The following is a 25,431-nucleotide window of genomic DNA, read 5'->3' on the forward strand; positions in this document are numbered from 1 at the left end:
GTTCCTTTCAGTGCAGAGCCCGCACATATTACGAACGGTTTTCATAAATCAAGATGAATCGTACCACTGAAACTGAAAATGGAATGAGCGCTAGGCCAATCTCCGCGAACCGAGAGAGAGAGAGAGCATGCCTGGAGATTCCAGCCTTCCAGGTTGGAGTACCGGCATTAGGTTCAATTAGGTTCGGAAGTACGGTCAATTGCAGTTAGATTTACTCGGGCAGTGTGACATATCCGTCGCTTACAAGTACTTGTGCCGAGATACGTGCGTAATGTCTCATTCGCTCGTACGCAAGAGATACGCAGCAGTTAGTTTCTGCAGTTAGCTCCTCTCAGTACGTATATCATAATTCGTTGAGCGAATTGAGGAACCGTGCATCCTCGTGGCGTTATATTTACGCACATGTAACATCGCGAACAACTATTCGGCAGTGCTGGAACGCGTAGGTTCGTGCGGCGAAGGAAACGGCGCATTAGTTTCTAACCTCTAGTTGCACTATTATTTCCGGAGAAGAGATTCCGCGGGAATAAGGGAGGAGCGAGTCGAAGAGCATGAGTCCGTTGAACAGAGGATCGCTCATGGGGCCGAGGATGCCAGGGGCCGGTGCACGACCACTTCCGCCGCCTAGATTCGGCATCGGGCCTCCGGGCACGCCGCGGATACCGCCGCCACCGATAAATCCATTCGGCCACATGCCCATGCGGAATAGGTTACCGCCGCCAGCGAGGTTACCCGGCGGCGTATCTCGGCCGAACGGCATGCTGCCGCTGTTTCCAGGTGGCCCTAGGGCACGTGGTATGGCACCTATCGTGCCACCGATGGTGCCACCACGTGGAGCCGGGCCACCACGTGCGCCTCCCCCGCGACCGTGGTTCCGGAGAATGGCGCCGATCCCGCCAATGCCGCCAGTGCACATACCGCATATGCCGCACGTGCGACGCAGATTCAATGCAGATAATGGAAATGTCAAGGGCAAGCCGATGAATAATACAAGGAAAGTCAACAAGCTCGAAGTACGTACTGTTACAGTTTTTTTCAGTTGCTGTTGTTGCCGATGTTCGTTGGATTGTTTAAAGTTGCTTTTATTTTTGAGTTATGGCATTTCAATTGCGTGATATTTTTGGCGGGACTTTCAAGTTTTGTCTTTGATTCACTGTTACTTGGAGGATATGGGTTTCTGAGAGCAAGCATTGTTATGAAGATTTGATTAGAAATGTTTCTAATAACATATCTTGGTGTGATTAATCTAATTGCGTCATCTGATAAGTTTAGATAGAAGAATACATTTTTTTATAATGTGCGATCATTAATTTTATTAATTAAATTTTTTTTATAAGACAGGAGTCTGTGCGTAACAATAGGTCTAATTTTTATTTAAAAAATGTGGTTATTTAGGAATTAGAATTAAAAAAACCATGGATGACCGATGACATCCGTAACGAGGTACAAAAGAAAAATAAACTGTATGCTAAAGCAAAAAAAAACAAAAATGCAGTAGAATGGGAAGAATTTAAGGATCTCCGAAACAAAGTAACCAGGATGATAAGAGACGCAAAAAATGAGTATTTTGCCAAGCATCCTGAACAGGTATTTTTTGTCTCTGTTCTATCTGGAAACAATCTTTTAACACCTATCCTATTTCACGCTTTCGTCATTGTACAATTTTGCTTTTGATATTCTCTCAAAGAAAATCTATCATACATTAATAGAGATAACATTACTTCATTTTTATCAAAATTTTCTCTTGCCTATTTTATTTGGACAATTTATATTTCCTGTTGCTTTATGTAAATTTATTTCTCTATGGAAATGTATAATTTTTCCTATCCTCTGTCTATGCATTTGTTTATCATTATTTCAAAGTGTATGTGGTAATGAGTGTGTGTGCGTGCGTGCATCTTTTAATTATCATGTTTAATGTTTAAATAAATTATGGATAATCATAGAATAATCTGCACAGTGCCAGTTCTTTTTTGTGTGAATAATAATAATTTCTCATTAAAAAACTATTAAAATTATATAAAAGATGTAATATTAGCTTCTGATGTTCACATTCTAAAACGAAAAGCATGAAGGCAAATTGATCTTTCTAATCAATATAAGGGGCTCATTTTTAGAAAATTAATAAAATAATTTCTTTGGTATTTATGAAATGTAAGAAAATTATTTTGTTGTTTGTGTAGATTAGGTAGTGAAAGAAAATAGATAGAAAGGTAATAGATTATAACACGGAATTGCGTGTGATGAGAATAATGTGGCTTGGTGGTTTTGCTTTTTAGTGAAGCAGATGTGTTTATCATGCGGAATTGTGAGATATGTACTGTGCATCTCGGAAAATGATATCTATCTCTAAACAAAATACCAATTTTGTACATTCTGTATTTTGTTTGCTCTTTTAAGTGGTAAATCTGCAATATAAAGTAATAGGTGGAAAATAAGAATTATTGAGAAATCATATCAAACATATATTAATTCTAGAGACTATACGGTAGTCATTGTGTGATGAAAATTCAGCCTGTTCCATTCAACGTTGATGGATGGTTACTTTGGTTTTACAGGGTGATCAGAAAACAGATGATAACAATGATACGAATGATTCCGAGGGTGTTCAGAAAACTGAGAATTCGACTGAGCAATCAGAACAAAAGGAGCAAACGGGGGAGACGCAGCCTTCCAGCGAACAGGCACAGTCTTAAAGCTTCAGGCTACTCCTCCTATAAAGCAATTGTACAATTCAAAAACAATTACGTAGAACACAAATATCCTGTTTTCAAACTTCAGAACGATTTCATTTTTACATCTTGATACTATCATCCTCTCTCAACTGCATTTTTGTTAATTCGTAGATGCTGTCTTTCATCTCTCTGTTTTTTCATTGTTTTTTTTGCAATATCTACATAATGAGATGTATTACTTACATTTAAGTGTAAGCTCTTTATTGATAAAGATAAATTTATAAGACTAGTATCCATTAATTGGATTGACTTGAAATGGGCTAGACAATCCATGTATAAGAATCAATTTATTTACGATTTATTTACTCTGTTTACAATTTATTTACGATTTATTTACTCTGTTTTTTTGACGTTAATATACTTGTATACAATACTTGACATGAATAATTATATAAACATCTATAATGAAATGGCATGACTCAGAGATATATTCAATATGCACTAGATGTATAAAAACTGGCCGCTTATAGATAAACTTTTCTCAAAGGCTTCCTTCATTTGTGGTCAGTATACAGTGCTGCAAGCTATACTATGCTTAATAGTGACAAGTAAATAGACAAAGAATTTTATGTAGCTTATATACCTTTATACATAAGAGCATACCACACACACACACACACACACACACACAAATGAAGTCTGAAATAGCTTGTGGCTCTGTAAAATTAGTAGTATAACTTCTACAAATAAACCTGGCTATATACATATGTGTGCTGTACATTAGTTGCATTACATACTCTTATTCATTTCATATATGACTTATAGAAAATATAAAATGACATAAAAAGGGAAAAATGAGTTTGTAATTTATATACATATTGTAAAAATAAATCATATTTCTATAAATTCGCTATAATTAAATGATGTTCCCTATCATTCTGGTATTCTGAAGCGCTGAGGAAAGAATTGTTCTCACACTGAATTGTTGGTACAATCGTTCTGAAATATGAAAATAATCGTTTGTAATTTTTGTAACTCTGTAAAAGATATGGGTTATCATTAATCATTAATGAAATTTTATCATGCATTACTGATTATAAAAAAAAACAATTGTCATTATATAAAAAGATTTTATTTTATAATTTTACATATTACCTTATATCGTATAAATCCTTGCAATTTTGTTCACATCGAATCAATTTAATTCGGCTGTTGATCCGTTCTATTGTACAAGCTGTTTATATTACATTGTTACTATACGTGCTTAGTAAAACTCACATCAATTGATGCCTCAAAATATAGGTAAATGTATAAAATGTATCACTCAATATTCTAGATGGAAGTGAATAATATTGAGAAGGAGATCTCTGCTTCGGATATGCAAAGAATTTGAGAACTGAATTTCTGAATACCCCGGGCATATATAATTTTCAATGTTTCGCACAATAACAATTTATCATTTAATAAGGGAATAACGGTCACAGATGCACAATGTACGCAATATTTGCTTATTACTAGATAAAATAATCTTTGAAAGACGAAATTATATTAACAATATAATATACTGTGATTTCTGTCTATATGCCTGTTGTGATTATCTATATGATTATAAATAAACTTTCAGCCAAGTCAAGTAATAACTTTGTAGCGCACAAACAACAATTTTAAGTAACGATTTTTAGGCCCTTCTGTACCCAGATGATGAGGATGAGGAAGATGAAAGTAACATCGTTTCTGATGAGGACACATCTTGTCGCGAGAGAGTATGCAATAGAGAGTTTCCACCCAAAGAAACTGTCTTCGAAGATGGAGATCACACATGTGGCATCGATGGATGTACCTATACGGCGAATTCCTTACTAGTTGAGAAACATATGCGTGTGGAACATGATAAGCATATTCTTGTGGTATATCAGGATCCGAAGAATACAAATATGTCGACATCGGTTGTTCAATACATGATGGACCGAAGAAGGTATAAGCCGGATTAATATATTATGTCTTAATTTAAGAAATAATATTAACTACAGTTTTCCTATTTTATCAAAATTATATGTGGAGCAAGCAGACACGCGATTAATTTCGTCATAAAAGATTAAAAGATTTAATTTTGGAATGGTTAAAGACTTTAGTCTGACAACCGCGTTTTAGATTCTACTTGCTCATAATTTTGATTAAATAGGAAATAGGCGCATAAAAAATTTTTCAAATATTTATTTTATTTATTTTATTACACTACAGGAGGTTTCTCCAAATAAGAAAGAACTTAGAGGCAATGGAGTCAGAAAAATTAGAAAAAAAGGAGATAAAACAGACTTGTAATAAAAAACCAAAGAAGACAACTAATACGCGCGAGAAAAAAAGCAAGATTCGCAAACGACGTATACGCGAATTTGATAACGATTCTGTTTGCACAGTCGATACGTATAAAGGTTTGCGTCCGTTTCCTGGAATAGGTAAGTTACATTGCATGTAAATTGTTAGTAGATACTAACGTGTTTTACAATCTTAATATGTAACATTTCGAACATAATTTGCAACACAATTTCAATACATTAGATTAATTAACACTTCATGATTTTATATATAACACGTAATTAGTAACAATTCAGATTGTTAACTTACTGTCTTTTTATGTAGAAAATATTACATAAGATTTCTTGTCATAATTACATTAACAGTTTATTTTTCAATTTTTTGTATTTCGCAAGGAGAGGAAGAGGAAGATAAAACATGTTTATATATAGACAAAGAAATAGAGCAAGCAGATTTATGTGAAAAAGTTATTTGCAATCTTTCGGACGAAGATGTGCCACAAATTATAATACCCGAATCCACGAATGCGTCTGTACCAACGTTAGTGGCAGACTATGAAGATGGGACAGACGATGGTAAACATTTCATGAACACACATATGAGCGTCGTTTTTAAAAAATCTAAAACTTTAATTTTATTTTTAGATGAACCTCCAGAAGTATTACCAATAAAGAAACTTAAGACATATCTTCAAGATGATAAAACAACGAAGGATGCCGTTAATGGAGAAACTTGTGGCCAAATTAAAGAAAAAACTTCCGACGCTCTACAAATTTCTACGCCACCTACAGATGCGGAATGTACAGATGCAAATGCCAAATCAAACAAAAGATCTCGAAATGATATTGATAAATGTCAGGATAAACAGAAAAATAATAAAAAGCAGAATTGCAGGGAGAGAACAGCTATTAACAAGAAAAATGAAAGCAATTCGCATAAATATCATAATAAATTCCTAGAAAGCTTGCTCTCGCGTGACATCCAACATGAAAGAAATTTAATTTGTCAATGTATGAGATATATTATAGATAATAATTTTTTTGATTAAAAACGGATTTTTGTAAGATTTCTCTATTTTGTTTACATTCTTAACATTTCTTATTCTGTGATAAACATCTTTCAGTGCGCGAGATGTAAGAAGCAATTGCATGTGTATATATATGTATATTTCTTTTAATGATTATTTATAATAAAACTTTGCCTCAAAGAAGATAAGAGAACGCTATTTATTTATTTATAAACCTCTCAATCGATTATTTATTGTATCCAATCATTTTACATAAGTTATGTAATTATCATATCTCCCTAAAGTTCAATTATGTTTCTTTTTTTTCTTCTTGGTATGTTGCTTCTGATTCTGAATTTCTGGTGCAGCATCGTCTTCCGTCGGTCTTTTTTCGCCCGTTTTTACCGAGATTAAATTTTTACTGTGCTTGCCAGACAACGCACTCGTCCATTCCGTTTCCGATCCCTTAATAGCATATTGCTCCAAATTTTCCTTCTTTAGTTTCTCTAATTCTGCTTTTTGTTTCAGTTTTAATTCCTGCAACGTGTAATGCACATCTTAATAATGTTACTCTACAATTTACAAGCAAGCATTGTAATTTATACGATAATGAGAATTACAGAGAATAAGTGTGGAAAATGCATACCTTAGCTGCGCTCTCCAATTCCTCGTGCAAGCTTTGCCCACTTAAGGGAGCCAGTTTCATTTCACCGTCCGATTTTTTGGACAACATAGTACTCTCGACGTACTTCTCCGCGACGTTATTAAAGTACTGGATCGATTTGCGTATGATGCGATTGAATAAACCGAGTAACTGCGAAGCCGGTAAATCTAGCTCCTCCGCCAATTTGTCCACGGTTTTATGTTGCAGGCCCAAGCCAAGCAAAATCGCCTAAAAATTATCGCATATTGTTAATACGATACAAAATCACTATAGCATCGGGGAAAGAGGTGATATAACAATATAAAATAAAACAGTATTAAAAGATCCCCATCAGAACGTCTTACCGATTGCGCTACCGAGAAATGAATATCCCTCATCATATTGAGGAAGTACACGCGTGCTAACGATGGTAACAGATCCATAATCAAGTGATAATCCGCCATGTTGTTGCTGTACATTTGCAGGCGTTTCAGATCGTACGACGTGAAGTAAACGTTCAGCATTTCCTTGCTCAATGCTGAAACACAAAGTGTATGATAGATAATGAATTTTGCTTTAATTTTCTTTTTCTTTTTTTTAACAAAGTTTTTTCTATGTTAATTTGGCAGGTTTTGAATGCCGAGACATTACATGACATGTAAATGGAGAAATTAAATTTTTAAACTACTTGATATTATATCTTATTACCATAAATAAATAAAAAAATAAAAAATCAATTAAAAAATTGATGATGTAATATACTTACTGACAGATTCCGAAGATATCGTTTTGTTCATTAAAATGCTCAATGCGAGAGATGTTGGATACGTGTTAAATGAATAAGACAGTAAATTAGAGAATCGTCGGCGGAAGTCGCTCCAATAAGCTTGCAACCATTTTTCACTTTCCTGTTCTGCATTGATTTTGTAGAGCATTATACAGGAATGCTCCCCCGTTATGTCATTCGCCGTTTGTCTGAAGGAACACTTGTTGTAAATCGCGAAATTTTTATCCAGATTGCATGTTGTATGCACAGTGATATAAATACCTTAGATATACCGGTACGAAGTTGGCTCTTTTCCAAAATTTCAACAATTGCTCGGTAACTCCGAACGATACTCCGATGTAATCCAGGTGTTCCGGTTGCCTCTCGCTTAATTTCAACAAGAGCGGTGGCAGCGAACTTCGAGGTTCTATAAGAAGACAGTTATAAAACGACAATGAAGCTCATTCATTGATATTGTAAATCGCGTTTAAGAAATTAGCATTTTAACGAAAAAAGTTTTAATTTAATAGATTACCGATAGTTTCTTGTAACAGATCAACTGCTTCAGCGGAAACGTTCTTAATCTCGGTCACTGGCTCTTGCGCAACGACTTCGTTGATATTAGGTATTTTCATTTCGTAGTATTGCTTCAACAGTTGCAACGCGCGACTGCCGTAACCCATCTACAAACAATTCATAGTTCTAGATAGATGTGCATAACTCTTTTCAAAAATAAATGGCAAGTTATAAAAAAATACCGCATAATAATCGGGATGCGTGGCAATGCGAACGACGCGCGCGCCAGACAATTCTGGAAAATCTTCATCTTGATATTGTTGCGCGATCGTCCACGGTATTAGATCTCCAGCTGCTCTACGGCCTCGCCTAAGACCCTCGTTTATGCTGGTCTTACTAATTTCTCCTTCTAAGCAAATCTGTGTGTTAAAAAATAAATCGATATAGGAAACATACAAATTCAGTAATAATTCATATCAATTTTTTAATGAGGTAAAACACAAGTATCCGAATAAATCAAATACTTAAGCATGCTACTTGTACCTTACGCAAGAAGTGTAATTTTTATAAAATATTATTACGCACTTACCTGAAGAACGACTAATATCTCAGGTAAAGTATTTTTATTGGAATCTACAGGACCCAACAGACAGAACAAATGATGCGCAGGTGCATCGGACATCATTTGCAAATCATTAGGGCTGTTCTAAAATAATGTAATGAATAATAAAAGTTTTGACATAATTGAAATATAATTTTAAGAAAACGTAAGGAATGTGTATGTGCAATAGTTACTTTGTAATGCGATGCAACGTACAGGGAGACCAGCCGTTGTAAGAACAGCTCGGAAGCTTTGTGATAAGAAAACAACGTGTCCCTAAGAAAAATTGAAATGAATTATTTCGAGAATTGTATAGGCGTTCCCAGATACAAGATGCGTTTCATTTTGTCGTTAAAAAATACCTGTTTATGTAATACAACTGACACGTGTCGGGGGGCGGGCATCCGGAAAATATGGTTGTGTGCGTTGTAGCGTTCAAGCAAAGTAAATCGCACAGCCATTGCTCTACATAGTCGCCAGGCTTATAACGTATCGACTCGTCGAGAGCGAGCTCATGCAATTGCCTTCCGATAAGAATCTTCTCATTTTGCTCCTTCTCACTTTTCTGATGACTGTTTGATCCGGTCGCTTGCGCCCTCAGCTCCTGCGTCAATTTCAGCGACAAAGACCGACCTGTACCTTCGTATCTAGAAAAAAATTAATGTGAATATTAATGAGAGAGAGTAAGAAACTTATTCAATAGCTTAAACAATTCGGAAAGGATAAGCTACCCATTTATAGTTGATGCGAGGAATATCAGGTAAGGCCCAAACATCGCCTTGACGTAGGGCAAAGGAATCGCCGCTGCTTCGTCGATTACAAGCAATTCTGCCTGAGTTAACTTGTGCGTGTCTGTTGGATGTATGTACTGCACAGAAAATAAAATAATTACGTGATAGCAAACTGAAGAAGTATAAATACCTTTAACAATTGCGATCAAGACAATTTACGCGAACTATATACATTTATATACATCCAGAATTATATATATATATATGAGGAAACATGTTTTCTTGCAGAATAACATACCTGGATAGTCTGACGATGATCACGAAACACATTCACGCGTACGGTAGCTTTGTTGAATTCCGGATTTGTGGATTGCACTAAGCCATAATCGAGATGTTCCTGATACTCCAGAGCATCAAATCCTACTCAATAAATTTACGAGTTATTTCGATTATTGATTTATTTTATTCACACATACACGCACGATAATTATAGAGATTAGCTGTTTCGCTTACCTTTGAAGACAAATTCGAAGAGAGTATTTAAGTTCTCTGGGCTGGGACTTGATATGTATATATTGGAATATCCGAAAGCAACGGCCCCAGCAATGGCGAGTCCCAATGCGGCAGATTTTCCGCGTCCTCTCGCGGCTGTCAATACCGCGGTAGATCTCAACGTTTTCTCGGAGATGCACTCGATAAACTTGAGAACCGCCTTTGCCTAAAAAGTTGCGCTCAGTATTAAAAATTGATGCCGAGAGTTTTGCATTAAACTGTTACACCATTCTTTGCTCAGTTTTAATTTCTAATAATTACATACCTGGTCAATCGTTTTGCAACAGTTAATTAGTGCTGATACGGGTTGGGTATCTCGTAGACTTTCCTTTAAAACATCCAAATTCGACTGTTCTTCCGCTACAGACGATTTATGTATGGGCTCTATCTTTAAATTCTGAGAGGATATTGGCAACACGTTCAGTTGATCGTCGACGACCAAACACCGAGAGCACGTAGCCAAAGACAGCAAAAACCTTTCATTGAATCGACACGTTATATCCTAAATTAACGAAATAAAAAGATTTTAAGAAATATTATAAATACGATTTCTCAGATTTAGAAAGTGTAATCATACTTTATGAGCTTCCGTTCGGAATCGCTGATGTACATCCATGTTCATTGTGTATAATTGCTTCAGCGAGTTCACGGATTGTAGAAGAAATACAATGAGTCCACCACCTTCTATCGTCTCGACAGTACGCGCCAATAAGTTTGGCGTGATTGCTTCAAAATCCTGAAATGGCGGAATATAAATACGTTGGAATTATGATAGATAGTTGATAAATGTACAATGTAAAAAGAAATACGTATATACTTACTTGTAACACACACATTCCATATGTATTACCTAATATCTTGTGAGTCTCGTTGTAATAACAATAGCGAATGTTTGTCGAGACAACAAACAACTGGAATGGGTCGTCCTGATCGATATCCAGTTTACCTAATTTGATCTTCTTTTCCAGAGACTTCATACGTTTCTTCCTGTGACTGCTAAAGCCAAGGTCCTTCTTGTAGCACCATAATACGGATGGCCTAGCCTTTACAACTGTCTTAGATAACATGTGATGCAACAATACCACCTGGAAGAACATGAGTTCAAAGAGTCAAAGAAATATTCTACAAAACGTAAAAGAAAGGACGTAAACAGATATTAAATATTTATCCATCGATACAATATCACGCGTATATAACCTGCGAATATTTACGATTGAATACTTACTTGATCTCTAGCTTTTTCACCAACAATAACAAACATTGTCCTATGGCCGGTAATAACGCCATTTTCTATCAAAACTCGTATGCGATTATCTATCTTTTTACGAACCATTTTAATAGAAATATTTTATTTAATCGTTCATTTAACCTCAAAAGCACAACGAACAATTTTGTATCGCCTCGTGCTGTACATGCAGGCACGTAGAGACTCTACAAGGGGTCTCTACAGGCACGCTAGCATTAACGCCATCTAAGGTACCTTTAAAAAATATGAACTAAAAATCAATATGGCAGGTTCGGCGGTTATCTTGATTCTTTTGTTAATAACAACGAGTAATACACAACAATCAACAGCAATACGCAAGTATGCTAGTATTCTAAATACATTTTCTTAATTTGAATACTTAATTTGTTAATAATAAGTTTTGTACTAACATTCTCAATTGTAGTTCAAGCATGTATTTGATAAAATATTACTTGTGCAAGAATGTGCTCAGAAGTCGTTCGCCCAGAGAAGAGAGGGCTAGGTAGGAGACTGCATCGAACACAGATGTTTTTCTCATAAATGGTAAGATTATTTATGTTGTAAATAAGAACATGTTGTATGCAAGTTCGTATTGTAAAGGTATGTAGGTATATAGACATTATACATAGATTAGGTCTGTTTTTTATTCCTGCACCGCTGAACTGGTGCAATATTTTAAAGTGAGAAAAAATATACTTATCTCACTAAAGTGGGATTTCTCAGAAATGAAAGTTATTCTGATTCATGATCATCTGATAAGAGTTGTATTATTTCCTTTATCAGGTAGAGACAGCCCTCGTAACCATCGGATTTTCTTGGAACTCGGTTTGGCCAGAAAGCTGAAGAGGATTATTCGTTAAGTTGCAGAGATATTTTATTATTGTGAAAAATATTGTCAACATGTCTACGGTAATTATTTGTATTTTCAAAATATTATATAATTTTTAACATCAAAATAGTCTCTCCAATCTTCATAAAATTCACATGTCTAATTTCAAGAGACTTAACCTGTATATGTTTTGTTATTAAAATATTTAATGATGGATTTTGGTGTATAATGCATAGAAATTAATTAGATAAATATATTATATTATTTTATTAGCTTTGATAGTTTCAAAACATCTGTCACTTATTTACTCATGAGTTATGTTATTTTTCTGTTTTCTTATATTTCTATTTAGACTTTTTTTAATAGACATTTTTTATATAGCTAATGCTGTTTTATAGCGGCCTGATGATCACCGGAGAAAGTGGAATCGGGAGGAGTATGAAAGGATCGCGTTACAAAGACTTCAGGATGAGATCGCGGAGGAAGAATTGGGTATTCCCAAGCAGCCGGCGGTCAAAAGAGAATTGCTGAAACAGAGAGACTACAAGGTAGATCTAGAATCTAAACTGGGGAAGAGTGTGGTCATCAACAAAAATACTCCGTCGTCTCAAACTGGAGGGTACTACTGCAACGTCTGTGACTGCGTGGTCAAAGATTCCATCAATTTCTTGGATCATATCAATGGGACGAAACGTAAGTAGAATATTTTCATGAGATACAATAAAATTCAAATATTTTATCCCCTTCATCTAGTTTTAATTAATTCTTTCATTCTAATTATAAAAGATACTATTTGCGATTACAGATCAACGTAACCTGGGCATGTCCATGAAGATAGAGCGATCTACGTTGGACCAAGTTAAGGCGAGATTCGCTCAAAACAAGAGAAGACTCGAAGAGAAGAAGAAGGATTACGACTTGGAGCAAAGAGTAAAGGAATTGAAAGAAGAGGTGTGTATTCGTTTTCGAGATCACGCTCGGGGTGATTATTTCAAGTTAATAAAGTAATTTATTAACAGGATTGTTTCACATTGTTTATAGGAAGAGAAGATTAAAGAATACAGGAAGGAGAAGCGGAAAGATAAGAAGAGAAAGATCGAAGAGGCTGAGGACGACGCGGGACCTTCTGACGAGATGGCCGCGGTTATGGGATTCTCCGGCTTTGCCTCGAAGAAGAAGTGACGAACCGTGTCCAACAAATATTCATGAACAGTTTTTCACGATCCTTGAAGATGTGGATGGTATTCTCCTGAGAAAGATGGTGAACAGTACGATAGGAAGACAAGTGGAAATGAATAAATGGCGAACGGCTTTTAGCACCGACCCGTGGAATTTGTGGAGGCGATTTGCGAATGTGCGTATTTGTTACTTTCACTTTTTCCATTGTTGTTCCAACAGTTCCATGTTCGCTTGAGAGGAGAGAAAACACTGTCCGATCAGTGTGAGCGTAATAAAATTTTAGATGTGAATTATCGCGGGGGTAATTATTTAGATTAACGGAGCAACCTCGAATGACCTTGACCTTGACATATGTTGTCACGGTTACCCTTCTGAGTGACCTTCAAAAGGTTTTAGCCGTCGCTCATTGTTTATTAAAAAGTTATTAACAAAAGTTTCGAAAATATAGTAGTTATTTTGAATATTGAAAGACATAAACGACGAATATGAACGAAGGAAGGAAAGTGATTTAAACTAACCTAATCTAATCTAACCTGGTTAGGTTAGGTTAGGTTATATTTTCCGAAACTGGAGCCCCGGACCAGTGAAGCCAATTCGGCCACGGGGCCCCCAGCAGCACCGAAGTAGTGGAGATGACACACAAGCGAGAACGTACGTACGTGTGCGCTCAGCGCTTCGGCTGCCTTCGAGTAGTAGACGAGAGGCAACATTTGCTGTCTCCGTCTAATCCTACCGAACCGTGTGACGTCACGAGACTCGCGAGCGATACAGCCGAAATCGTGGTTATATGTAATCAATATGTATAGATTATATATAATCAGCCAAATATAATTATATAAAAATAAGATGATATCACGCCAAACGGCGGATATTATTATGTATAATCCTATAAAATTACATATGTCATTAGGGCTGTGTTCGGGGAGCTCACTATCAGCGCTAAAACTCTATAGTCATGTCACGTATATTATAGATTTTCAACGCTACATAGCGCTAATAGCGTCTCCCCGAACGCACCCTAGATCTTTTCGGATCTAATTATGTATACTTACGTCTGACTAAATTATGTCCATGTTTTCTCGGGTATATTTTATATATATATATATAACAAAATATATAATATAAGAATTCCTTTAAACCAGTTTTGTCAAAGTCTCCAAGAGTTTCAGCAATGAAACTTACATCATTAAATGATGTTTCTCTATCATCATCAAATAATGATGTACATGACCTAAAAACTTTTAATTTATATAAAAATTTATTTTTAATCGGTAATTATTGTAACATTTCTTTAGTAGCAGTTATATAAAATTGTAAACAATTACGTCGAATAGTCGTAACTACATCGATATGACCCTCTTGTATTAAATAAGAAAGATATTCTTCGCATTCCTGTCCTAAAGAAATATTATCAAGCAATTTTTGATTTTCTTCTAAAGAAAATGTAACATTTGGCAAACTTTCTAAAATTTCTGGCTTTAAAAAATTTCGAGATATGTCAGTCAGTAAATTAAAAGATTTCGATTGTAATAAATAAATTCGTGTTTCTTCAGCTTGAAAATAAGCATTAAATATATTGAAAAAGTTTAAAATATAATGTAGAAAAAGAAAATATGCTTTTGTATCTACATTTTGCATAATGGATAACAGATATTCTCCAGATTTCGACTTTTCTATTATAATTATTTCATTGAGAAAATGTTGTATAGTATCCCAATACTTTAGAAGTCTTGAAATGCAAGAATGACGAGAAAGCCATCTCGTCCCAGCTAATTTTAACATTTTATGGCTTGATTGTTGGAAAGATTTTGTAAAGTTTTGAAAAACTGCGGAACATTTTGGTGTTTTGTTAATAAATACACCAATTGTTTTTAAAAAGTCATCGCAAAATGCGGGTATTTTTGTGCATGCCGCATGTGCAATTAATGCAACAGCATGGCAGGGGCATGCAAAGGTTTGCACATATTTACATTTTGCTTCTAATTTTAAAAAAAAAAATATGCTTCTCGACCATAACTGCTGCATTATCGCAAGACAAAGCAACAATATTTACGAACGGAATACTGAATTTCTCCATTTCAATTGCAAATACAGAAAATAATTTTTTTGCGCTACAATCTGTTGCATTGAGGTCTATTAATTTAACTAGTTGTAAGTTGATCCGAAAAGATCTAATGACATATGTAATTTTATAGGATTATACATAATAATATCCGCCGTTTGGCGTGATATCATCTTATTTTTATATAATTATATTTGGCTGATTATATATAATCTATACATATTGATTACATATAACCACGATTTCGGCTGTATCGCTCGCGAGTCTCGTGACGTCACACGGTTCGGTAGGATTAGACGGAGACAGCAAATGTTGCCTCTCGTCTACTACTCGAAGGCAGCCGAAGCGCTGAGCGCACACGTACGTACGTTCTCGCTTGTGTGTCATCTCCACTACTTCGGTGCTGCTGGGGGCCCCGTGGCCGAATTGGCTTCACTGGTCCGGGGCTCCAGTTTCGAAAAATATAACCTAACCCAAACCTATTTCTGATTTAAAGGTAAAATTCCATCAAATATACTCTTTCGTAAACGTATATGATATCGTAAAATTATGCTCTATTCATTAAACTTTTTTGTTAATAACTTGTTAACAAACAATGAGCGACGGGTGAAACCTAATGTGGGTTATTCGGGAAGGTGACTTTTGTAATATATGTCAAACTCAAGTCCTTGCTTCGCGTGGACAGTTGAAAATTCGTGCAAAATCATTAAACTTCTTTTGTTAATAACTTTTTAATAAACAATGAGCGACGGCTAAAATCTTTTGAAGGTCACTCAGGAGGGTGATCTTTATAATATATGTCAAGGTCAAGGTCATCCGAGGTTGCTCCGTTAAACTATATAATTACCCAGCCAATAATGATTGCGCTCCGTTATTCTCTGCCGGTGCTGAAAATGTGACGTCATAAAATAGAACTGCGAGAGCGTTCTGTAATTGCTGTTTTCCAGCGTTGTAACGCAATTAATAATGTAACGGATCCGCAGTTCTGCGAAAGCGGAATGTAACTCGATAATTAAAAAATCGATATTGATATTGTGATTTACGCACAGATAATCAAACGTTTAATGGAATCCTCTGAGAGCGATTCTTCGGATAGCGCGAGGAAGATGAATTACTTTTAATGATTCTTTTTCTTGCATCTTCGCTGCTGACGGTGCATTATGGTATATTCTTTATTAGTCTCTGCATATATGAGTTAATTGTTCCGTGGGCGCCACCATCTTTCCACTGCGAATGGCTGCGTTCAGCGGAGAAAACCGCTCAGTGAGCGCTCAGTGATTCTTTAATATAATTGGTTCTTGTCTTTAGATTAGTGGTGGGCGATATTCATTCGATGTTCGGAAAACCGATATTTTTCATCACTACGTCGCTTATTTTTATTCGGTTTTTTTAATAATCAAGGAATCGAGAAAAATCGAGGTTTTTAAGAATAAAATCGATGTTTGAACGAACTTTACTTCATGACATATTGCGTTATTGTATTCACTAAACTTGTTAATTTTATTAGCGTACGCAATTAAGCTGCGTTCCGAAATACACTGCCAGTACTGAAAATCTATAGTTCACGTTGCGTATACTATACATTTTCAGTACTGGCAGTATATTTCGGAACGCAGCTCTAATAACGTTGTTCAACTGTTGAGTCCGCTGAATGCAGCCAGGATAGTACTTGCTGCTCTTCGTTTCGGCAGTGTTTACAGTGTGTTATGCATTATCTGTTATAAATGAATTCTTCATTATGGGAGCACCAGACAGTTACCCTTAATTATCCATATGTCGTTTATTTTCGAATGAATGACGAGGAATCGTTTTGCGCTCGCAATCTCTCTACGTAAATAAACTACCATTATTATTGATTATTGATCGCTGTTTTGAATAGTACTTTTTAGATGTAATAGATCTGTTTTTTATTCCTACATTGCTGAACTGATGCAATACGTTAGAGTGAGAAAAAATATACTTGTCTCACTTTAACTAGAGAACCTCAAGTAAGAGTATGGACATCGTGGATTCGCATCTGATTGGTGGGATCGAAAATGGCGGAATTGAGGTTTATTAATTAAGGGACTCTATCTAAATAAAATACATCTTTGTTAGAAAAAGAAATTGCACCTAACATTAATTGTGAAAATAACAATATCTTTATAAAATAAATATTCCTGGTGGAACAATTTATTATATGTTCTAAAAGAATTGGAACGTTTCTCAGAATAAATCAGAAAATCTAAAAAAATGTAAAAAATCATTACTTTTTATTATGTTTTATAAATTTTCATACATAGAGATACTGAAAATTCTCATCCAGTCATTTCTGAAAAATATTGAGAAAATAATAATTTTTCAGAATTTTTCAGAAATAACTGGATGAGACGTTTTAGAATATTTCAGTATCTCTAAGTATGAACATTTCTGTAAAATAGTAATAATGTTTGAGAATATTTCTGATTGTCTAAGTTATGAGGAATAAGAATCGTTCCAATTCTAAAAAACATTCTGAGACATCCTGAGAAAATCTGAGAAATTTTTCCACCAAGGATATCCATACTGCTCGTTTTTCTGCATTTGTTGACAAAGTTGCCATGTAACATCCTCTTTTATTCTTATTTATATAACCTCATACACAACACCCAGTCATTTCGCTTACTTTTCTTACACTAATATTTTTAACCCTAAAGTAAGGAAGGTTATATTGTATACTCCTCATAGATAGTGACCATACGAACGCCATTTTCGATCCACAATGTCCATACTCTTACTTGAGGTTCTCTAACTTTAACATATTGCACCTAGAGCTCTAGACATTACAAGAGTAGCGCAAACGTTTGATCTTCGCGGTGCCGCCATGTTGGACCTATCACCGTGGCGTCCAATGAGAAGACAGAGTCACTTGTAACCTATCCTGGCGAGCAATCGGAACGCAGCCCGGTTAGGTCCAACATGGCGGGGCTTGCGCTACTCTTGTAATATCTAGAGCTCTAATTGCACCAGTTCAGCAGTGCAGCTGAAAAGAACAGACCTAATCTGTCAACGCTCCGGAATTGCGTTCCAAAACTCTACCCGGGTGCTCTCTCTCAATCTCACTCTTCTAGGCTGCGTTCGGAAACATCACCCGAGTGCCCCAGTGTATCATTTTATCCTTGTTGTTCAGCGAATGAACAACAAGGATAAAATGATACACTGGGGCACTCGGGTGATGTTTCCGAACACAGCCCTATATCTTTCTTACTCCAACGCGATAGAGATAACCCCGAGTAGAGTTTTCGAACGTAGCCCTGGGTACTGTCAGTGACATACCAGTAGTGCCACAGCACTCTGATCGAAAAACACGGGCCTAGTGTAAAAAGCAACCGTGCTCCGCGGTTCGTGTGAGAGGACTGAAAGGATCAGTTTGTCAGTGACAAGGAAGGAGAGAGCGATTGGGAGTATCGAGCTTGGTTATGCTGGTGTTGACAGTTCTGGGAATGCACGTGGTGAAAAGCTCCGCGAATCATCATGCATACACTGACGCCGACAGTTTCCGACATATAAATAATACATATTGTCAAAATAAACGCTAACGCTCTACGAGATATGAATTAAAACAGCGTCGACGTTTTATCGGCATTCCTGTCATTATTAAGGTATTAAAGTGTGGCTTTCAACATGGCGGTGCAGCCCGTGCACTCAGCCCGTACGTTTCTACGATCATCATGACTACGCTGGACTGTCCTGGCTTCACGCACTCAGCACACGTTCCTGACTCCACGGCAATACTTGGAATACCGCACGTACGATACCCCTGAGCACTCGTTACGTCGAGTGTGGTTAGATTCGTTTCACGATACGTTCGTCGAGACAACCGAGGAAGGAGCATCATCCTCCACAGCCAGCTGACCATCTTCGAGCGATCACACGGACACGTATCGCTCAAGCAACATAAAAAAAAAACACGTCGATCCATTGCTCTCTCGTGTCGTATTGTTTTTATGGGAAACACAACTATTGAAACGGTAAGTAACATTGAAACAATCGTTACTTTATCTCTCTACATAATCGTCGCCGGATAACGTCGCCGTGAATTCCTCGCTGAAACGAGTTCGGTTTGTCGTCGTTTCGGAAGTGCTGCGACAATATGTCCAAAATTTTTTGACCGTGTAACCAACGAGAAAATATCGTTCATAAACAAATAAAAAATACGATTAATAAAATCGTTATGTCTTAAAAGCACATGAATGTACTAACTTTTTCATTGATTATTTTAGATCGAGTACAGTTCTTTGAAGACATTTGGCAAACCTGTCCTGTGCCAGCCCACCTGCAAGCAATTTAAATAAAAATACATTTTGAATTCTCTCATCTCGCAAAACTATCGCAATTGTATAAAAGTTTACATTTGTTTTACAACAAAGCTGCAATCCAACATATATATATATATCCTCTTGAGGATAACTATAAATTTTCATAAAAATAATAGAATAACTAGCTAATTACAAAGTCAATTTACAAAGTAGAAAGATACCTAATTTGCCTCGATTTGCCAGAAGCAAAATATAAAATATTTTATTTACTGAGAGAGGAATTCAATTTGCACGACGTAAATGTGTCTCTCAGTAGATTAACTCTTTTTTTCTTTTAATTTTTCAAAATCAGGAAAAGCTGATTTTGTTTTTTGAAATCAGTGAAAACTGATCGGAATTAGACCTTGTCAGATTAGTGTCCTGATCAAAACTCCAAGTTTATCTGTACATTTTATCATTGTTAATTCAAAGTTGATTTCTTTAGAAGAAGAATAGTTTCTTTATACATAGACTTTGTACATTTTGACAGCGAATGTAATCAATTAGTTTCAAATACAGCCTGTCAAAATTTTTGAGTAAACAAATAGGTAAATAAAATTTAAGTAAAACAAAAAGTTTAAGGATAGGAGGAAGAGAAAGAAAAATCAGAGAATTTAAAAGAGCTTTAAAAAAAAACTGCTTGTACGTGCAAACAATCTCTTCAAGTTGCGCGTTGTTGATGTACGATCGTTTTTTTCTTACTTGACACACGCAATTACGGCTCGACATTGTTTTTACGTTCGGTAATAAGACTTTCCTGTTCAACAATAATACTCAGTGTTCCTTGCGAGTTGCCTGAATATTGTAAAGTCTGTTAAACTTTTGATAATAATAATGGCCGAGACACAAAGAATGACGATATATGGAAGGTATCCTCCGTGCTCCAATAGCAGCAGGTTGGAAGAACGCCGGGCTAAAAGGTAAATTTAAAAATTGTTTATGTTGATTTTTGCTTTTCTTATACCTAGAGAATCATCAAATTCTTCGTTCCCCTCAGATTGGCGTTGCGACACGAGAGGAATCGGAAGCCGGACAAGCCGGACGATTTTGTGTGCTACGAGTCGAGTGACGACGAGGCCGAGACGGTCATCGAGGGCAAACAATTCCTGAGAACGTCGTTCAACTTTGTGGACTATGTGCGTGCACGTGAAACGAACACACGTGAAGTGCGAAAGATTAATCAAGAGTATGGTTCCCGGCACATACTGACCCACGACCTGTTCAAGGAGTATTCGGTCAGTTTGAACAACATGAACAAAGTATTCTGCTCGCAGTGGCTGAGCGACAGACAAGTAGTGTTCGGTACAAAGTGCAACAAACTTATGGTCTACGATGTGGCGACGCAGAAGCTAGACCAAATCCCGTCTCTTCACGGAAGACAGCTCAGTCCGGGCAGCAACGTTATGCCCGAGCAGCAGTGTGGGATTCATTCCGTTCAAATCAATCCATCGAGGTGATTTCTCCGCGCGCGCGATTACGGAATTTGCGTATCGCAGTCGTAAACGAAATGTAATTTTTGTAGACAAAAATTAATCTGCTCCTTTTTTTCTCTCTCCCTCTCTTGCAGAACTCTTTTATCCACCGGAGCGAGAAATAGTAATGAAATAGCGATATACAGATTACCAACTTTGGATCCAGTTTGCGTCGGCGAGAGCGGCCACAGGGACTGGGTGTTCGATATGTGCTGGCTGGACGATGAGTTTTTAGTGTCCGGCTCCAGAGACACGAAAATGGCACTATGGCGTATCGACAGTGACCTTGCTGAAGCTCCTGATAAAGCGGACGTACCTACGCACAGGTAAAATTAAGTATCAAGAGGCACGATGGTGTCTCGCGCCAAGTCTCGCGAAGCGACGCACGAGACCATTCCGTGAATATTCATGAAGCAACTAGTTGCGCGCGCTTTCGATTATTGGATTTTTTAATAACGGCTAAATGGATCAAGTTCAAGTCATACGTATCATTACTTTTGTGTAGAAGCTTTTTTAAATACGAGTTAACTAATAAACTATAATTTTTTATGTAATTATGATTTTCCATTATCGCGAAAGCATCGCGTGTGTACTTGGCGTCTTTTATGGCATCTTTTGGCATACCTTTTTTTAAAAGAAGTGAGTTTTTTTTATATAATATAATTATCAAGAAAATTATTAAACCATTTAAATAATTTATTTTGACACTTAATAGCTATCTTTAATAGCTATTTGTTTGTTGTAAGGAATATGATTATTATTAACATATTATTCACATTAATGTTATGGATTGTTGTTTACTGTTCAGGTTGATTCAGCCTGTTTGCGTGAAAGAATGCAAGTCCGCTCAGAAAGTACGGGCGCTGGCATTCAACAAAGCGTATAAAGAAATAGCGGCGCTAACGCTCAATAGTTTTATACATATCTGGTCAGCCGAGTCCTTCAAACAAAAAATATCCAGAAAACTGCCAGCTTGCCAGGAGAATGTTTGTCTTGCTGTACAAGATGATGGTGTTTACGCGATTGGATGTCGCTCCTATACTCTGCTTTTGGACGCACGTACTTTACAGCCAATTAAAAAGATACCATCAAGGTAAATAAATATATCAAATAATAAATAATATATATATAATATATAATAAATAATATATCAAGGAGCTCTTTCTTATATTTTTCCATTTAGCAATAATTATGCACATGTTTTGTACATTTTTTATACAGATACAGCGGCTGTGGTATCAGATCAGCTAGTTTTCAAGGATCCGTTCTCACGATCGGAACTGGCTTAGGGATGCTTATGTTTTACGACGTTAGGGCGCAGAAATATCTGGAATCCTCCATAAACTCCAACAGGACTGTCGTATTAAAGGCATCGAAAGGATACGTGGTAAGTCTTGCTTTTTTTTACCTATCGTCTGAATATAACGCTCATTTTGGTTCACTTTGATAAATATTTCGGTAATTATTGCAATTATTTTTATGAGAGTTGGCACATTGTAAGACTGAGTTGCTTTATTAGCGATCACAATTTCGGAACTTAGATCGATCATAAAATAAATTTATAAGTCACATTAATGCGTCTACAAATCTGTGTTATAAGAAAATACTCGAAGTAATAATCGCAAAATGTTTGGAGGCGCGCATTCATGTTAAATTTAATTTTAAATATGTTTTTTGTGGATATGCAATGATACGTAACACGATGAAGAAAATGATACATGTTCATTTTGTTGGATTCAGTTTCCAGATGAAGAGTATATCGACGGTTTCCAAAATGTGAAGTACACCCCCGCTATTTACACGCACTGTTACGACGCATCAGGTACCCGGCTTTTTACGGCAGGTGGCCCATTGCCCGCAAATCTGTATGGCAATTACGCTGGTTTATGGCAATGAAGATTTAAGATTAAGCAAATAAAAAACTAGTAAGATAATTGATAAATTAAACGATTAGCGTATATAAAGTATGCATGTGTGAGTGACTTGATTGTTTGATTATCTGAACAGTTGACTATATGTGTTATATATCTCATTAATTTAATGTTTCGAATTTTTGGAAACGATTGGACATTTTTCGAATCTTCTCAATTCTTCAATCATCTTGAGTCTTTATTTCAAAAACAATTGTATATAATATCTGTACGCGTGCGTATAGATAATGTAAATAATTTTACGATTGTTTCAATTTCTGTCTCTATTTTGAAGCTATAAAACCTATTCCAGCAGAGTTAGCTTATTTTTATCGACATTATTAATAAATTTAGTTTAAAGGACATAGATTAATGTTTTCCTTGTTTTTTTAATATTATGTAACCATAATAATTCAATATTCTATTAATTGAAGAAATGTTATCTTGATTATAATACATATTTAAAAATTATGTAAAAAAAAGAGTTCAAATCATTAAAAAATGAGCACTAGTTGCATCCAGATTATAATACACTATGTCATTGTATTTAGACATAATATATTGAATATAATTTTTCGAGTAAAATGTCGAATTCAATTTACAAAAATAGGTTTTAATTCTTTATGTTTCCACTTGATTTCAATATTGAATTTAACAGAGAGATTCCAGTACAATTCAGATTCGCCATATTCTTTAAATTATTAAAACTTTGTTAAAGGAATCCGCAATTCAATTATTTCAGAATAGTGTTTCCTTCTGATCCGAATCTAACAATCTTAAGGAGATCTTGGAGTCGTCTGTATTAGCGACGAAGTGAAGGACTTTTTTAATGGATCTTTTCATTGGTTGCGCAGAATGGAAAATCCTTTTGCACGATATCAAGGCACCTATCTTGTGCTCCGTTTTACTCTTGGTCACGATTTTAGAGATGCACATGAGGAAGGATTTATTGTTCCATGCAGCCAAAAAGAATTGTAGTTGGAACAAAGTTCATGGTAAAAAAAAAACAGACGACTCCAGGATTCCTTAAGTGACGATATTAGATAATATGTAAAATTTTATGTTACTAATTAAGCGAAATTGTGATTCGTAATTTCCGTGTGCAAATGTAATGCAATATATATACTATATATAGTATAAAAAATTGTTACAATTTTCAGAATGTTATTTTTGTAGGGTAATTTGGCTGAGATACTGCGTTAAAAAACTTTTAAGAAGGAAATTATATATTTTGGTTTTCTTTCAAAACGAAGTAATGCACGCGGATATCCTTCATAAAAACATGACAACAAAAGCCTTCAAAAAATAATTTACTTCTTTTTTAGAATATTATGTTCACGTATGACTATGACTATGTATGTTAATATGATATAAATGGAAGGAAAAATGCTTATATAACGAAAATTATATAAGCGATGAATATTAAGTTTTACCAAATACAATCTCTATCAAGTTGAAGTTAAACACCGGCCTCAAGACAGCAACGCGCAAGAGATGAAGGCTCTCATGTTCAGAACGTTACAACGATAAAAGTGTTTTTAAAGTGACTGAAAAATCATCTGATTGGCTCAGAAGTCACTTCTCTCAATTGAAGGCGCTTTTATCATTGTAAGCGTGTTCCGAACACGAGCTTTGTTTAATACATAAAACTTATTTTAACGTAATTAATAATACCAAATAATTAAAACTTTTTACCTACGTTTGCTATCTCATCGTATGACATCGCGAAGTTATCCTGATCACGGAAGCAACTTTTTTACTACAATTAACATGTTCGGCAAATGAGTGTTTAATAATACTTTGAAAGAAAAAAAGGAATTCTAAAAGTTAATAGCACAATAATCTTAGAAATACCGTCACCTAGGAATACATTTTATATTCATCTCTCTCCACTGTTGCGGATTTCATCGAACCAGTCGTATATTTTTGTTAATGCCGAAAATTCAGCTGAAACACTGAGCTCAACGGAAATTTAATTGTTCGAGCTTTATCAGACGTGTGCAGTGTGGTCCTTGCAGTTGGTGTTTGACACGGCTAGAAAATATTATAGATTACGAGATGCGTGCAATAAGAAGATCGAACATCCGTGACTATGTAAAAAACGCCGCATTTTTCTGTGTGTGCAATCGGGGAGAACGAGAGAAAAGAAAAAAGTGAAAAAATAGGAGCCATTGTTTGTACTGTACGCGCATATGATAGATTCCCGTTTCATTTTCATCATAAATATATCTTACGAAGGTAAACTTTAGCCGATAGAATCCGCCGATCTTGGTCGGAACAAGCTCAAACTCTATTCAGGAAATAAGACGCCCGGTATAGCATATGTTTGCCGTACTTAAGCGACGTAATGTTTAATAGTTGAACGCATCAATCGTTGTACAACGCGTGTCGACGCATCATTCCACCGTCAAAAAAGAGCGCCTTTCGCGAACGAGGGAAAATTGATGACGAACCACCATCATTGAACCATCATCATACTGCATATAACGAACGTGTATGTTAACAAGATATATTCCCGACCCGCATACTTATGAGATTATGAATTGTTAACATATAATAATCACATGAAATCACGATATCACGTAAGCTAGGTAAATGTGTGCATCGTATC

General features: G+C 35.8%; 4 protein-coding genes across 5 annotated transcripts; 3 read left to right on the forward strand and 1 right to left on the reverse strand.

Moving 5' to 3' along the window:
- Positions 1–102: 102 nt before the first annotated feature.
- LOC105287824 (nuclear fragile X mental retardation-interacting protein 1) lies at positions 103–6,201 on the forward strand. 2 transcript variants are annotated; one of them, XM_011353627.2, is made up of 6 exons: positions 105–1,013; positions 1,396–1,587; positions 4,358–4,650; positions 4,917–5,131; positions 5,387–5,566; positions 5,636–6,201. In XM_011353627.2, the coding sequence occupies exons 1-6, from the start codon at positions 552–554 to the stop codon at positions 6,037–6,039; spliced, it is 1,746 nt and encodes a 581-aa protein (XP_011351929.1). In that variant the 5' UTR covers positions 105–551; the 3' UTR covers positions 6,040–6,201. The 2 variants fall into 2 exon arrangements, with proteins under 2 accessions (XP_011351931.1, XP_011351929.1); XM_011353629.3 differs by lacking the exon at positions 1,396–1,587 and having other exon boundaries at positions 103–1,013.
- Positions 6,202–6,216: 15 nt separating this feature from the next.
- LOC105287823 (RNA cytidine acetyltransferase) lies at positions 6,217–11,139 on the reverse strand. Its single transcript, XM_011353626.3, has 17 exons — positions 11,032–11,139; positions 10,628–10,891; positions 10,384–10,542; positions 10,072–10,308; positions 9,768–9,972; positions 9,553–9,674; positions 9,255–9,391; positions 8,886–9,170; positions 8,718–8,799; positions 8,512–8,628; positions 8,165–8,341; positions 7,942–8,089; positions 7,689–7,833; positions 7,407–7,615; positions 7,006–7,178; positions 6,644–6,889; positions 6,217–6,534 (listed from the first exon to the last, which is right to left on the reverse strand). Exons 1-17 carry the CDS (start codon positions 11,137–11,139, stop codon positions 6,304–6,306), a joined length of 3,045 nt encoding a protein of 1,014 aa, XP_011351928.2. The 3' UTR covers positions 6,217–6,303.
- A 349-nt stretch (positions 11,140–11,488) lies between these two features.
- On the forward strand, positions 11,489–13,350 carry LOC105287822 (zinc finger matrin-type protein 2). Its single transcript, XM_011353625.2, has 5 exons — positions 11,489–11,595; positions 11,836–11,961; positions 12,280–12,574; positions 12,687–12,832; positions 12,923–13,350. The coding sequence occupies exons 2-5, from the start codon at positions 11,953–11,955 to the stop codon at positions 13,061–13,063; spliced, it is 591 nt and encodes a 196-aa protein (XP_011351927.1). The 5' UTR covers positions 11,489–11,595; positions 11,836–11,952; the 3' UTR covers positions 13,064–13,350.
- A 4,957-nt stretch (positions 13,351–18,307) lies between these two features.
- Positions 18,308–23,420, forward strand: LOC113562370 (DDB1- and CUL4-associated factor 12-like). Its single transcript, XM_026971764.1, has 7 exons — positions 18,308–19,111; positions 19,364–20,358; positions 20,436–20,891; positions 21,006–21,236; positions 21,719–22,003; positions 22,132–22,297; positions 22,651–23,420. Exons 2-7 carry the CDS (start codon positions 20,273–20,275, stop codon positions 22,804–22,806), a joined length of 1,380 nt encoding a protein of 459 aa, XP_026827565.1. The 5' UTR covers positions 18,308–19,111; positions 19,364–20,272; the 3' UTR covers positions 22,807–23,420.
- The last annotated feature ends 2,011 nt before the right edge of the window (positions 23,421–25,431 follow it).

This window comes from Ooceraea biroi, chromosome 8, assembly GCF_003672135.1.
Source record: "Ooceraea biroi isolate clonal line C1 chromosome 8, Obir_v5.4, whole genome shotgun sequence".
In the NCBI taxonomy this organism is placed as follows: domain Eukaryota; kingdom Metazoa; phylum Arthropoda; class Insecta; order Hymenoptera; family Formicidae; genus Ooceraea; species Ooceraea biroi.